Source organism: Thunnus albacares, chromosome 18 (assembly GCF_914725855.1).
Source record: "Thunnus albacares chromosome 18, fThuAlb1.1, whole genome shotgun sequence".
NCBI lineage: Eukaryota > Metazoa > Chordata > Actinopteri > Scombriformes > Scombridae > Thunnus > Thunnus albacares.
Genome location: NC_058123.1, coordinates 24,661,900 through 24,677,852, shown reverse-complemented (window position 1 = coordinate 24,677,852; position 15,953 = coordinate 24,661,900). Strand labels below are relative to the sequence as shown.

Here is a 15,953-nt window from a genome sequence, read left to right as displayed (position 1 = left end):
AAAAAGAGATAAGACCATGAGTTAACATTACTCTGTCAATCAAGTAATTTGCAGCTGAATTTTGGAGTAACTATACTAAATTTGGGGATGAGGGTGTGACTGTATTTATTTCTTGCTGTGCACAGTTTGGTGGGTGGGAGGGGTCAAACTTTTCATAGGCCACAGACACGCTTGAACCGGCCCCGAGTAAACTTCTGAAAAGGGCTGATAAGTTTTTGAGGTGAGAACAGTCGGCAGCCTTTGGGGGGAAATAAATTTCCTGAGAACAATAGCTCCTATCATGAAACGACTGAACTTTATTGTCTCCTTTTCTTTGTTGCTAGCCAGGGAGACTTTTTCAATCAGATACTAGCTCTAAAACGGGGGAACCTGCCAAAAATAATGAACCTCGGCCAGTATTTACTGGCGTGTGGCTGGTGACTGGTGTTATTTTCCTTATTGCAGTGCCAATGAAGTGAAAACAAGATATGGAGCCAGGAGAAATCAGCGTTACTATGCATTTACAACAAGAATGGAAAAAATAATGTCATTTATCCACTGCTAATATTTGTGTTGTTTGTTGTTTCCCTCTGGTTTTTATGAATTATCAGACACTCTCAGGACAGCAACACTTTTGCCAAGTCAAAGCTGTCATAATATTAACAATAACATGTTAAAGATAATAGATAATCATGACATTTTTGCCCAAATTGTGTCTCTTCCAGCTCAAGATCTCCTTCAATGAGTCGAGTCTCCAGAGCACGTACGAGTATCCCTCAGAGAGCAGCGTGTGGGACAGCGGAGAGGAGGACGAGGAGGACAAGCAGGACGAGAAGCCGGCGGACGAACAGCCCAGCATGGTGGGACGCATCCACATCCCTCGACCCAGTTTCACCAGCTCGTCCTCGCACACGACCAACAGCAACGGTGAGATGACGTGAAACAAACGTGGGGTGGAGTTTTTACAAGCACTGTTCATTTTGTTTTGTTGTTTTTGGCCCCGCACTTTGGTCCAGAGGAATATATCTCGACAGCACTCCACGTGGTGGAAACATTGTTGACCAAGTGAAAAGATTAGCAAGGCAGTAACTCTTAACTTCATCTTGTTGTAAATTAATTACAATGTGGCTGTAAAATCATCTTGGAAGATGGGAACAGCGATAAGGGAGGAAGATAACTGATTGAGCTGATTTATTTTATTTCTACAAAATACATACATACATAATGTACAAATGGAAGCCCTGCCCTAAACAGCAGCCTGGTGAAGCTGTTTATGTCACAGAGGTGTCCAGTTCATCATTTTGAGTCCACTTTTGTTGTATATTTGTATGTGTCCTCCTAGTTCAGCCACTGTCCCACTTTGTGTTGGACAGTCATAGAAAATACACATAAAACTGCAGATTTTCAGACCTTTTTCACCATCATAAAGCAAATATAATCCGCTAGAGAATTTGTCTAGAAAAGATCTGAAAAGGATGGAGAGGGAGACTTAGATTTGAAGGACAGTAAATGTGATTGAAGATTTTCTCATGTTAAAGGAAACACAAAACTAGAGTTGATAGTCATCGCTTCATTATTAGATCACACTACCATCATGTGCATAGTGCAACTGTAACCGAGCAGAGATTACATATGATGACAGAGACCCCTACTGCACATACTGTGAATTACGTTTGAGAAAATGTGAGGTGGACTATCAAGTGTCCTTTCCATTGAAAAATGCATAAATTATGTCTCAATGATCTGTATCTATATCTGTTTTTAATGCAAAAAGGGGAAGGTACAAACACATTGGAAAACCATATTATTGTAAAAGCTGAAGATAAAAATAAACCAACACTTGCAGCACATGCAGAAAAAAAGCTTAATCACATCTGTCTTTTTTTTTTTGGTCTGCAGACCTTTCCAGCTACGTTCCCAAGCACGCTGTGGACTTCAGCGCCTGGCAGGAACACAAACATGAAGACAGTGTTTACCAGGAAGATGCCGCTTCTCAACAGACGCAGATGACAGAGGAAGTCATGGTGAGAGAAAACTCAAATTTGTATTTTATTTTATTAGAGTCAAGTACCAGGTGGTGTTGCCTCTCAAATAGGAGCTGCCAGTTTCAACTTCCAGTCCTAACTCAGAATTAAAGATGGTTGAAAACCCAAAGATAGTAAATTTACAATGGTATAAAACAGGAAAAAGCAGCAAATCCTCACATTTGAGAAGCTGGAAACAGAGAATGTTTGGCATTTTTGATTGATAAACAACAACAAAAATTCATTGTCATAATTGTTGTTGATTATTTGTCAGTTGACTAATCGATTGATGAACTAGTTGTTTCAGCAATGCCTTGTATGAAAATGACTGCAGGTTCCAATTTTATGTCTTGGTTTTTGGTCTTGCAGGACCTATTTCCATTAGATTACTGATGGATCAATGATTTAAATGTAGTGTTTCATGCCTTAAATCAGACTCAGAGGTCTTTTCTTGGAGCAATTTTCTGCTGATGAGAAGTAAAACCAGTCATGCATACTATCAGAATCAGTTTTTTATAGTTTCTAATATTTTACAGTTATATAATTAGTCTTACTTTCCATTCTAAGTAGCGTTAAAAAGGCTTTAAAATAATCATTAGGTCATGAATTCTGCAGGAACCATGTATGTGGAAAATAAGATTCAGCAGAAAATGAATGAGAGACAAAAATAGTTTTTCCTGCTTACAAATATATAAACAGCAGGCCCTCCTCAAGTACAAATGATCCTATTTTACCTGTAGAGCATGAAAAAAAAAACTATTTACACATGTCTCTCATGTCAACAAGACAGAATGAACAAAACCAAAAGGGACAGGACACAAACATCAGTGTAGTCTGGCTGGAACAAGTCACAACTCTAAGTTTCCCATGCTGAGTGTGAAAGTAGCAGCCTGTTCGTACATGGAAATGCTGAAACAGCAACATCTAAGTAGTAGATCTCTCACAGTATATCACCCTATCACCATCATGTTGCTGTAAACAACATGAATTTGTCTTTTCTCCTCAGCTCACGCCAGCAGACAGCTCCTCCCTGTCTGACTACAGCAGCGAGCCCGCTCTTTACTTCTGATCAAAGGTCGGACCAATCAGCTGTACAGTAGTACCTCACCTGCGGGACCAGACTGCAGCCGGAGCCCAGCGAGGACCTCCACACCTGGGCCCAAACTGCCTCCAGCTCTACACACTCCAGCCGGCTCCAAGCACATCTTCCTGATCAGACAGGAAACACAGTGTTGATTTTATGTTTTGTTTTGGGTTCTTTTGGGGCTGATTTCCTGCCACGGTACCACTACTCCTCGCCACGTTATCAACAGCATATCAAGAGTTAAACAGCTTTTCTTCCAGGTGACCGATATCAGATTCGCACCTTCTTCCTCACCCGAAGCTCCGACCAATCCAAAAGCAGCTGGACTGTCTTTCCCCCTCACCCTTGATGATCCTGGACAGTTGATCTGTCAGCCCTCCCCGCTTCCTCATCCTCTTCACTCACTTAACAAAATATCTGACAAGAATCAAATCGACCGTCGGACTCCGGAGAGACGTCCGTCTTCCTCTCTGTTCTCTGGCTTCAGACGGCCTCTCCTGTGATTCTCCTGCTTCCACGTCTGCGTTTCACATTCGCTTCGGGTTGTTTGGGAGATATCGACGAACGCAGCAGAAAGCGAGGGGACCAAACTCCTTAAAAGAACAGGAAGCCGCCAGTGCCCACGTGTAGGCGACGCCACGGTGACAGAGTTCAGTGTTAGCATGGAAACATGTCATTAGGACGTTCTCCAGAAATGTAGGATCTGGAGGACGTGTCCGCTTGCATACAAGTAGAACAATGGCAGACTCATACACACAAAAACAAAAAAAAAAATGGTAAAAGGGTGCCACAATTGTAGTCTTTTTTTTTTTTGTTTGTTTTTGTACCTGCATGTTTTGATTTTTGGTTCTTTTACTGTAAAGCTTCTGTATGCCTTTTAGGGGTTTTTTTTGTATGTTTTCTGGCAAACTATGCTGTATTGAAGCTGCTGGACGTTTGGTAGAAGAGTCTAACGGCAAGCAAACTTCAACACACTTCCCCTTCTCTGCGACGAGGGAGGAAAAATATAAATATGCACCCCCGGGGAAAGATTTCCGTCAATCAGTAGCATCTCTGACTTCTGATTAAAATGCTTGAAGAAGTGACCTTGGCCAATAATGTCTGTATGTCCGTATTGCTGGTGACAAACGTACAGCAAAATATCATCATACTGTAGAATGTTTCTGTATATCCTGTTTATCAAAACGCTGTTAGACCTCCCGACACCTTCTCTCTGCCTCCTCGTGTATTTATTCCTGCTTAAAGTTGAAGTTTGCATGTCTGAGACCTGCTCATGTACTCTTTTTTTTTTTTTTTTTTGTAAAAGCGAATTTGCTGGTGTGGAAAGAACTGGAAGGGTGCGTTCAGACTGAACACCCCCATCGGACGTTTGTTTGTTTTTTTTTTCTTTCCAGTCGGACCTCATGTACTTTCACATTCCACAGAGAAAGAAGCTGGTCCATTGAAGTAATGAATTGATTGTGATCATTCATAATATGGCATGTTTGTGAGAGCGAATGCAAGGTTGCGTGTGTTTGAAAGAATATGTAATGATTTTTTAAAATTCAGATTTTTTTATATACAGGAACGCACCAAGTTTCCAGATGATTTTTTTTTTTTTTTTTTTTTTACTCATAATGCCAATTGATTAAAGTGTTGCTGTAACAGCCTCACATTCATTCTTTACACTCCCAGGATCGACTCCCCTTCGGCCAGTATTGTTGTACAGTTTCAATATTCTACCATATTTTCATAATCATCAAAGATTTATTTCTTTCTCCTGTCATTTTGTTCATTTCTCAGATCAGATGAAGTTTGTTCAGTCCTCAAAGGTTGGATTTTGTCGTTAGGAGACGAGATATTATGTCTTTGTCTGAAGAATTTGGGGATTATGTGTTTTGTCTGGAGTCTTGGATGTTAAATGTCTTTGCACTGTCATGCTTTTAGCTTTGTTTTGCACCTCATGAGAAGGAACAGAGTAGGCGACAGAGGAAATGTGCACTTAAGAGAACAAAGAAGTCTAGTTGAAGAGTTTTGTTTCAAAACCATTTCCACTATTGACATATTCTTATTAACAATTGATTGTACGTCAGTTGAAAGAATAACATTTATACAGACTGGAGTGATGAAATTCAGGTATTGATATTTTTTGGAATAGAACTCTTCAATTGTACGCGATGAATGCACTGCCGATGAATGCCATTACCACTTTTGTACTCTGTTTGCCACAGCCTTGCATCAGAAGTCTTATGATTGTCGGCCTTGTCGCTGTGACCACAAGCAGTAGCGCACGTGTTGTTTTCCACACAGGTCCAGGCCTTCATCTCCATCCTGACAAATCCATTCGAGCTGTTTTCTCACCCTCTGATATGCAGTAGTTTTAAAAGGACCATGCCAGTGATTTTTCATGTTTTAGCCCATTTACTACAAATCATATACTTTACTGTGAACCACTTTGTAAATCATGCTGCTGTGTTTTACAAGTTTGAATGTATTTTTATTGTGTAACCACTCAGGGTGTCCATTGGTTTCCACTCTATTTCTTATGGTATGAAAATCTACTTGAGTTTTTTTTTAAACATATTACTTTTTCATTCAAAAATGACAAACTAAACACAACTTTACCTAAATCAAAAGTCAAATCTGGCAAATTTTGTTTTAAATCAGAAATGGGCCGAACAGAAAATAAGTAAATACTCAATACCAGGTGCTACTGACACATTTCAGTCAGTACCAAAAAAGAGGTTCAACAGCTGCCCCTATGATACACTGCAGACTTTTCACATTAATCTCCACTTAAACTACCCTACCAGTATACGACCGTACAACTGTAATGTAACCAACAAAGATAAATCCAGGCTAACATGTCTCTGTTATGGATCACACGACTCCAGAAAGTTTCAAGAGTCTACTAATCTTCATACCAAAGGAAATTAATAAAAAATCAATGGCTGCTCCAAACAGTTGGAAAAACACAGAACTGTATGGCATGCATTTGAAACTAGCAAAAATGTAAAGTATACATGATTTGTAGTTTAAAAGAAAAAAACAAAACATTGGTATTGTCCTTTAATTTGGCCTAAAGAAAACCTGACTTGGACCTGCTGTGGAGCAGTCACATAACAAGCCTGTGGATCCATCTGTGGTAACTGCTGCCTTCAACACCACAAAGAGGAAATCGACTCTTTGTGGGAATCTATTTTTTTCTCTCTCTCTCTCTCTTTCTCTCTGTCTTTCTGTGAACTGAAGGACCAAAGAGGCAGAGTTCACTGTGGGTCATTTCCACTGATCGTCTTAAATGACACCAGCAAGAACTTTCATGATGGCCATTACCAGGACACAGAAAACGACTCGACTTCTGAAGTGTAACATGCGGTGGTGTTAACACTCCGCCCGCAGTGTTTTCCCATCTGTCTCCTCCTGTTGCAAAGTGAGCAGTTTGTGTTGGTCACACTGTAGCAACTCTGTGGTAGAAGCTCCATCTCATCTCCCCCCTCCCCCCCTTTTTACTTTTCCCCTCGTCTGTAAATCTACATCGCAGCAGATGTGCTTACTGTAAAGTTATTGTCAATGATTTGGGCAAATAAAAAAAAAACAAAAACAAAGTGATGTCATACTTGTACAAATGAAAGCTCAATAAAATAGAAGACTTGAACAAATGGAAATACTGTGTATGTGTCATTTCGGGGGGAACTTTTTTCTAACATTTACACATCAAAGAAAACAAAGTAGTTTAATGTAGGAGACTGTTGAGGCAGCACAGAGAAGTACACATTAAAACTCTGGCCTGTTATTTGTGTTGTCAAAGAAGAATGAGTCATGCAAGTGTTAAGAAACACATTTATTGGAATAAAGAATATATAAAATCAATCAAATATATTACATATAGTCCAGGATGGAGAATAAACTGCATTAAAAGTGCAGAGTCAAATGTACTGTTGTGGTGGAAAAGAGAGTTCAGTGACCTTTCGTCTCCTTTAATGCTCTTTCCTTCGGGGTTCTGTGGCTTTACTGAGGTTTCCTGCCTCCTGCTTCAGGACGCTGAGAAGAGACTGTGAACTCTCCAAGATCTAAAAGAGGGAAGAAAAAAAAAAGGAATCACATGAAATATACTGTATAGATATTAAGATGCAGAGGAAGCACAAGCTGATAGTGTGGTGTGTCCTGTAAGAGTAAGTTAAAGAAAGGTCTTGTTGTTTTTTAATAAGAGCGGTGTCGGAGTGTTTGTTTTGAGTGTTCGGGGAGGTCAGCATCAGTAAGTGGGATGTGCCTGCGTGAGATGAAACTACTTCAGAAGGACAACAAGATGGTGTGTCATTGATTATAAAGTACAAACAACCAAGAGAAAAATAGTGGGGTACAAAAATGCAGCAGATTGAGTTCATCATCCCTAAAGCTATGCAGTGCCTGTGTTGAATTTCAACTGCTGCTGTGGGTTGACTTTTGTTGGGTTTTTTTTTAAGACCTTCCATCATCCTTAGTCTCAAACCACATCATTTTATTGGTTTGTTTTTTTGCTACATGGTTCACAGAATTAGGATTTTCCTTTGAAAAGATTGTAAAACCTCCAGTTTTTAGTCATGTGGGAAAGAAATACAATGATGTCATCAGTCAAAAAAACATGTTTTCTAAAAGATAAAAGGTGAATCCAAAAAAAAAATAAAAGCTTTCATAACAGTTTTTCTGGATAGTCTTGGTTTCAACCCTTTCATAAACATGATGCTCTTTATTGAGCATCCTATTTTCATACTTCCTGAACACTAAACTCTAATTATCTGTCTCTCCCCAAAAACTATAAATATTTTTGGCTCAATCAGTGTCCAAAAAACTTCAGTGTCCCATAGTCAATGTATTTCAATGCTGCTGAACAACAGCAGTTTAAATCAGGTTAAGACAGTCCACACACACCTTGGTGTAAGCGGCCTCGGTCTCTGCGATTGTGCGGTCGAAGGTGGCGCGGGCGGCGAGTCTCTGTGCCAGGCTCTCGTTGACTCTGCTCAGCTTCTCTGACAGGACGCGGATGTCGTGCTGCAGCCGTTCCTTCTCCTCTTCCTCCTGCTTGATCTGACGGTTCAACTCCTCCCGCTTGGAGCACAGGTCCTCAATACCTGACCGAGACAAGAAGGTTTATGATTGCCAGAGTCTCTCTGCGGGGGCTGGGGACAGCAACAGTTGAACCAGTGTGATGACGGGTTCTTACTTTAAGACTAAAGTGTAAATTGTAGTACTTAAGCACATTTCCAAATCACATGATTTTTTTTTTTTTTTTTTTTTTTAAATGCGTCAACTCTTTAACATGAAACTCTGGTGATGAGTACAACTTCTGGCCTACAAAGTAACTACATTCTAGTGCAATTAACTGATGTACAGAAAGCTTTTGGACCACAATTTTGATGTTATTTATTATTTGTCATCCAAAAATTACAAACATTTTCTGGTTCCAGCTTCTCAAAGGTGAAGTTTTACTACTTTTGTTTTTTTTTATTATAACATTTAATATCTTTGGGTTTTGGACTGTGAGTCAGACAAAACAAGCAATTTGAACACATCACCTTGAGCTCTGAGATATTGTACACAATACACAAATTTATACACAAATAAAGAGAAATCGACAGAAATAAAACAACAGTATTGGACAGATTAATCACATCCCAAAAAAGGTATTTATCAAGCATTGAAATCTCAGGTATTTATAAAATGTCTTATTTTTACGATAAAACTTGAATCTGAAGAACTGAATCTGCACTCACAGATGTGCAGTAATATTACTAATGAACTACTTTCTGTATAGCATTACATTTGCATATTCTGCTTCAAGTGTGACAGCACAATTTATTTGACCATTAAAAAAAAAAAGCTGTGTATCTGTACTGATGTAATGTAATCCTTCAACAAACAGGGTGTTGCAGTTTTAGTTTGTATATATGTAGTTTGTTTTGAGTTTTAACCTTTACTACTAAATATATACGTATTTGTACATGCACATAAAAATATACACATAAAAATATTAATTTTATTTTCATTCATATATTATATGTAGGACACATGCACACCACACGTATGCCTGTATTTTATACTCTTCTTGTTATTTATACTCTTATCTATCACTATTGCTTTTACTATTTAAAATATTCCTTAGTTTTCTTACTGCATTGTCATGGAGCTGAAAGCTAAGATTTTTACTCTCTTATACTTGTGTAATGAGATGTAACATTAATAACTGAAGTAGAAGATAACCTTCAAATGCAGTCTGGTATCTTGCCACAGTGGCTGGCAGAGCAGAGACACAGATTAACCAGCAAATGACAGATGGCAAGTGTTAATATGTTTCCTTCTCAGAGACCAAAAGGGTAGTTTTGGCGGTACTTTATTTATTTATGTATTTAGTTATTTAAAGAGCATAACCCTGCAGGTAGTGTAAAATGATAACTGTAAGCCCCAGGTTGCACTGGTGTGGTCTGTGGAGGGTTAAGGGCTGGTTTCCAGGTGATAGACAGCATAATCTGTCAAGGTTAATCAGATTGTACTGCAGCAACCTGCCGGCTGGTCAAAGTAGCTGGTAAGTCAAAAAACTAGAACAGTGGAAGCATCACAGCAACATCTCCGCTAGAAAGTGAATACGAGCTACAGTTAAAATTACATACTAAACATATGCTTATAGGAGAAAAACTTGTTCTCTAATACCAGTTTATAAAATGAGGTAACGTTATATCTGAGGTCTATGGAGGGGAAAAGATATTCAAAAGGAAACTAAATGTGGCACGACACCCCTCAACCAGAATCACTAGCATCATAACAGCTTACGCTTTTGAGGTATTGACAAGAAAAAACAAATGACTTACACTTGACAAGTTCATTGTTGTAGGTCTGCAGAGCAGCAGCTTGTTGGGTCATGTCTGAGTTCAGCTAGCTTCGCCCAACTATAAGATTCAACCGTGACTTTGTAGTTTCTAGCTGTTAGCTACTTGTTCTCTAAACTCGCAGATCCGGCTAACTCGTCATCTGTATCGTATCTGTGTGATGTATAAGCGGGTCAGACAGTAGCTGTTAAAACTAAAGATACACCCGTCTGTCCACAGAAAGTGTTGTAGATGAACTGCTCGTACATGGCGGGTTGGTTTCCCAGACAACTCTTCTTCTCCTTCTTCTTCTTCTACTTTAAGTTTTAAATCTTCTTCTTCTTTAGTGTTTATTGGCGGTTGGCACCAGCTTATTGGCGCATTACCGGCACCTACTGGACTGGAGTGTGGAACAGTAGATATGCGGAAAACAAACTATAAACAAATTGGAACAAAACAAACTAAAAAACTAAATTCTGTTTAATATACAGGGTTATTTTATGTATCTAATCAAAGCACTAATCACCTTCCATTAGGCTCTCCTTAACAGATTCCCAAAGGTAAGATCAAGTTTCACCTCCTTTAATGCAGTTATTAGGTCAATTTGTTGCCCATTAACTGTTACAAGTAGTACATGTTTACTGGTTTCTGGTTAACTACAGTGAGTGCACAGTCCAGTTGGGTGCTTACCTATTCTGTAAAGTGTGTGACTTGTGTGTCCTATCCACAGCTGGGTTGTGACTATTTCCTCCCTCTGGTCCCTGCGCCTAGTTTCATTCATGCCAACCTGGTTTTGAATACTGTAAAGATGTCTTCTTGTGTCACTGATGTCCCAATGTTCTTGCCAGATTATATGCATTTGTTCTTTGATAATAGTTTTGACCTCAGTCTTACTTCACAGTATTTATCCATTGATTGTCTGTGATTTTAATGATTGCTTGGCTTGAGCAGGAACCCAAAGGAAGGAAACCTCCAAACCCTTATTATGCAGTCTGACTAGTAAATGAAAAATGAAAAACAAACAAAATTTCCTGTCTGCATGACAACTTACCGGACTTAATATACTCGTAAGTGCTGTAAGACTATTCAAGGAAATTACAGTATTACATTGCACCACCCAGTGCTAATAGTATTCCAAGTAACTCAAGTGAGTATACTGATACAAAAAAAACAACTAAATTTTCTTTACTATACAGGTTTCTTTTAGGTATTTAATAAAAACACTAATAACTTTCCATGAGGCTATACAACTGAAGAGGAAGCAATTTTATTTTTATTGTACATTTCACTACAGGTAAATTCAATGTGCTTTACATTAAAATATGCGACATACCCACTCAAAGACAAATCCAAACATGTGCAGATACACAGTAACTAATCATCAGCATGAAAATAGAAATGTTTTCAGTTTGTTTTGTCTTTGCAGCTTTCCTGCACAGTTAGGACAGATCTCAGGTCTTCCCGCCGTATGTTCCAGAGAACAGGACCAGATTAACCAAAAGCAGCTACAAATAGAAAACCACCACCACCAAGTGATGAGAGGTGTGGTTTCATCATAAATAGAAGTGAGCAGGTCAGAAATATAGTATGTAGTGTAGTGTAGTGAAGTATTTAGATCCTTTAAGTAAAAGAAGCAATACCACACTATAGAAATACTCCATTGCACATAAAGTCCTGCATTCAAAGTATCAAAAGTATCAAAAGTAAAAGTACTTATTGTGCAGAATGTTATAAATTGTATTGTTTTTTGTCATTAATGCATTAATGTATGAGCAATACTTTCATGTTGTAGTTGGTCAATGTAGGACCAATTTAAATCCATAACAATACATCATATTTTATAAAATAACCATAATTTTTGTATATGTAACATATCTGTCTTCTGAAAAACTCAGGAGGATCTTCCACAAACTCCCATGCAACCTTCCTCAAGAGTTGTTTTGATCAGGATTTATTGAAAGTCAGTTCAATAAATGCAGTGGAGTAAATATTTCCCCTCTGAAATGTAGATAATGTATTTCTGTGTGATGTAATATACCTCTTTTTTTGGTTCTGGGGAGCAAACCATTAAAGTAGAATTGGAGGTGTTCTGGTGGTGTAGGGCTTAAGCATGCTGACCATGTCCCCTGTTTGAGTCAGACCCAGGACATTTGTTGGTTTAAACAGGTTCATTTAATTCCAGTCATAATACCAAGAACTGAGGTAAAAGATAGAGAAATTAAAACAAGTAAGTAGGTATAAACACAGGTGAAAAGAAGAATCAAACAGGTGGAGAGAATAACTGGTATGGGGGGTGGGGGGGGGACTAAGCCAAGGAGGACATCTGGTGGTTTAATACAGACACGATCAAAGGAAACAGTAAAGGTTGCAGAGGGATGCTTTGTTGAGGTTAGCTGCATCTCAGGCATAAACAGTGTTATATGTTAATGACTTAAGTCAATGACTCAAATAACTAAAACATGGAACTTAAACCGTTATCAATCTGCTTAATGTTACATATGAAGTGTTACAGTGTAATTCAACTGAAATTGTTACAATATTGTCATTTTTACCACAATTATTGCTCATTTTTGAAAATACTTGTCACCAATTGTCATTAATCATGTTTTTTTCTGTTTGTTTGTTTGTTTTAAACTTTACAGTTGTTGGTGCACAGCTGATCTGTAACAACAAAAATTAAAATCATTGTAATAAAACAGAAGTGATGGAAAGAAAGGTGTGTCCTTAATGCAGAGAGGCCCAGTAAGCCTTTACATTAATAGATCTTTTTCACTGCAGAAATACATAAAAAATATTTGTGTACATTCTTATGTATGTATACAAACCAAATAAACACACATATGCACATACAGTATTAGTCAAAAGTTTGGACACACCTTTCCTTTCACTTGAATGAGAAAGTGTGTCCAAACTTTTGACTTGTACTGTACAAATATACATATTAATGGATCCACCCATCTGCATGTACCTAATTTCATCCATTATATCCATGATTTCAGTTTTACATAGCACAGCCATTTAGCCCATCATGTTTCATCCTGTTTCAAAAAGTAATTTCCTCCTTGTTTTTAATTTACTCCATTTCCATCTCACTATACTAGACTTTTCAAAATTTTACCTTTTAACTCAAATCCACTGTGATTTTAACACTTCACAGGACCAAATTATACAGGTAAAGTAGGACTAGACTTCTCCACATTCTCTCCAACACTTTATGATGCAGATGAATTATATTTAGTAAATTTGTCTGGCATAACAAAATACTGTATCTGTATCTTCCAGGCATATGAAGCTGTTATTCTAGTCCCATATAAGTGTTCTCCCACCGATCAGAATCAAAAACAGTTTGTAGTTCTTTCTCCAATTTTTGCTTCGCTACTGTTAATTTTTATCATTCAATCATTGGTTGGTTATCTATTTTGGTATTCATTTAGTATTATTGGTCAGTATTAGTTTGGATTAATACTCTTTTTTTCATGAATGGTAGCCAATAATTAATGTCACTTTTAAAGTAGAGTACTTAAAAGTTGCCACATCACAATGCATGTTCTCCACTATAAGTGAAGTGCATCATATTTTGCAAACTTGTAATTTCTTTTGTAAATCTTAATCTGTGAAGTAACCATAACTAATTTAACTATAGCTGTCAGATTTAGTAAAAGTATGTACTTCTGCAATGAAATGGAGTAAATGGTTAAAGTAAAAAATAAAAAGCTCAAATACCTTAAAATTCTATGTGTGGTACTTGAGTAAATGTACTTAGTTGCTACTGATTACATCACCAGTGAAAACCTGTTAATTAGCTAGTTAGCTGCTACCTGTAGCAGCTACTGTAGCCTACACTCCTGATCAAAACAACTCTTGAGGAAGGTTGCTTAGGAGTTTGTGGAAGATCCTCCTGAGTTTTTCAGCCAGCCACATAGAGAGTGACTATGTTCTTGAGTCTGTTCTTATTTTCTTCTCTGTCTGTCATTGTGGTGTTCTTACTGGATCATTTTATTGTTTTGACGAAGGTTCAGTTTGGGTAGCCACAAGCTTTTTAAGGGCTTCCTCGAGGGGTTTGTGCTGCTTCTCTTATGCCTCAGTACTTGTAGGAACATTCTCAGCCCAGTGGTGGAGGGGTCTGATATCCCCTCACTTGTGTTGCAGTGAGTGGTGAAAGTCAAAGAGTAATTGGTTTTCTGTAAATTTACATATCAGCTTCTGTCCTCTTCAATGTGCACTGAACAGTCCAAGAAGGCCATCCTGTTGGACACCATGGTCCAGTTTTAGTTCTTGAACCATTCTGACAGAGTCCTTGGAGTTTGGATGTGGTGTGCAGTGTTACCAACCAAATGAGCTGAAATTGTTCCCGATGATGGGTTCTGTGGGGCTCCCTCCTTGTGTGTCTTGGGGATTCCATACATGCATGAAGTGGCTTCTCAGGGGGTGAGGACAGTGATATAGTGAAAGGTTAATGGCTTTGTACTTTTTCCAACTGTTGTAGATAGTTTGTGACCTTCTTCTTAAACCCATCGGTGGGATCTTTCTTCAGTGCTTCATACATAGTGTCACTGAGTAGTGCGTAATCTAATATCTTTGTCTAATCTAATAATCTTTGTAATCTTTGTTTAATGTTCATGTTTATTGCACTTTCTGTTGACATTCAGACCACACTGAATTCCTTGTACTTGCTACTCAGCGAATAAACCTGATTCTGAAGATGGTGATATTACAGTCCTCACTGCTTTCCTGGTGAAGAAGGGGTCATTGTACTGGAGAAGCCGGCTCATACTTTTATTCTAAGCTGTTCTGCCCCTGTTTCTGTTTAAATTGTTGTTCCTGATAGTTAAGTCTGTGGCTGTGATGAAATCTACCACTGGCAGACAGCGTGGTTACCAGTTTCGCCCCTTGGTGAAAACATTCTTCTCAGGTTGGGTAAGCACCGTGTCTGACAGGTTCTTCACCCCAAAAGTGTAAGACAAAACTTGTGTGTTTGTCTTTTCTTACCCTTGATGTGTTTGGATGATTGTGTTTTTTTTGTTTTGTTTGTTTTGGGACTGGGAATATATGATGCAAGTTTCTGTATATAGTTAACCTTCTCCTTCATTGCATCAACGGTGAAATAGACCTGTTTTCTTCTGGTCTGGGGCTTTTTATCATGAATGACAATGAAAAGAAATCTTAATTCTATAGCATTTAGAATAAACAGTGGTTCAACATAATAATGCCACCAAGCATAATGTGTGGTCCATAAAGATTTTTTTCAGTTTGGTGTGGAAGAAATCAGCTGACCCACCCAACACCTTTGGGATGAACTGGAACACCAAATGCAAGACAAGGTTCAGTTGTGATCACACCAATATTGTCGTACTAATAATATTTACAACAACAGAGCATCAGTTATCCTTGGATTGAAAGATCTGTCAGATAATGTAGGATGGCATATTCCAGTCTTGTGTTTTGAATTTGGTGGTGGGGCAACAATTCTGTTTGCATTTGGATAATGGATTGTACCTTTAAATCTTTAAAGGATGACTGCAGCACCTTTATGTATTAGATGTACTATTTGAGTCAGTATGTTTGAATGCTTTAGTTAGGCTACTTATTGTGCTGTCCTCTGTAATTTCTAATTGCAATATTTTCTGTTATCACATAGTCTGTATGCTTATATAATATCTAAGGATTATTTCTGGAGAAATATAATATTAATAGTATAATATTAAAGTGGACAAATAGAGGTTTGGTCTGTTCATTAATCAAAGTATGACAGCAAAGTCACAGAAGTAACAAGATAGAGTACATTATTACAATTATCAAAGTTATTATTATTAGGGGTTCAAGCCCAAAGGGTCAAGTTTATTATTATGTTTCTTCAGAAATGTTTTCACAAATTCCTGTGAGCTGGTGAATGCAAGAGCCATGAGATTTTGCCCTTTGATTGGAAGTTTTGTGCAAGTGCTGCTTAAGAAATATGACCCCAATCGGCCTAATGGTGGCGCTAACACCAAGTTTTGGCCTATAACTTTTGAACACTAAGTCTCAAATACAAAATTCTTTTTTTCCTGG

General features: G+C 38.1%; 2 protein-coding genes across 2 annotated transcripts in view; one reads left to right on the top strand and one right to left on the bottom strand.

Moving 5' to 3' along the window:
- Positions 1-6,727, top strand: part of tprn (taperin) — a 30,295-nt gene extending 23,568 nt beyond the window's left edge. Inside the window, exons 2-4 of the mRNA XM_044333791.1 lie at positions 705-906; positions 1,879-2,003; positions 3,010-6,727. Coding sequence (XP_044189726.1) covers positions 705-906; positions 1,879-2,003; positions 3,010-3,072 — 390 coding nt within the window. The 3' untranslated portion in view covers positions 3,073-6,727. The remainder of the gene's footprint in view (positions 1-704; positions 907-1,878; positions 2,004-3,009) is intronic.
- A 165-nt stretch (positions 6,728-6,892) lies between these two features.
- On the bottom strand, positions 6,893-10,226 carry ssna1 (Sjogren syndrome nuclear autoantigen 1). The gene is made up of 3 exons (XM_044333792.1): positions 9,909-10,226; positions 7,975-8,174; positions 6,893-7,136 (listed from the first exon to the last, which is right to left on the bottom strand). The coding sequence occupies exons 1-3, from the start codon at positions 9,958-9,960 to the stop codon at positions 7,044-7,046; spliced, it is 345 nt and encodes a 114-aa protein (XP_044189727.1). The 5' UTR covers positions 9,961-10,226; the 3' UTR covers positions 6,893-7,043.
- Positions 10,227-15,953: the final 5,727 nt, after the last annotated feature.

Bases quoted from the DNA above. Each gene is read 5' to 3' on its own strand.
- ssna1 (XM_044333792.1), bottom strand. From the start codon at position 9,960: ATGACCCAACAAGCTGCTGCTCTGCAGACCTACAACAATGAACTTGTC. The intron at 8,175-9,908 runs GTAAGTCATTTG...TGTCTCGGTCAG, and splicing joins CAACAATGAACTTGTCAAGT to GTATTGAGGACCTGTGCTCC. The intron at 7,137-7,974 runs GTGTGTGTGGAC...TCCCTCTTTTAG, and splicing joins CCGAGGCCGCTTACACCAAG to ATCTTGGAGAGTTCACAGTC.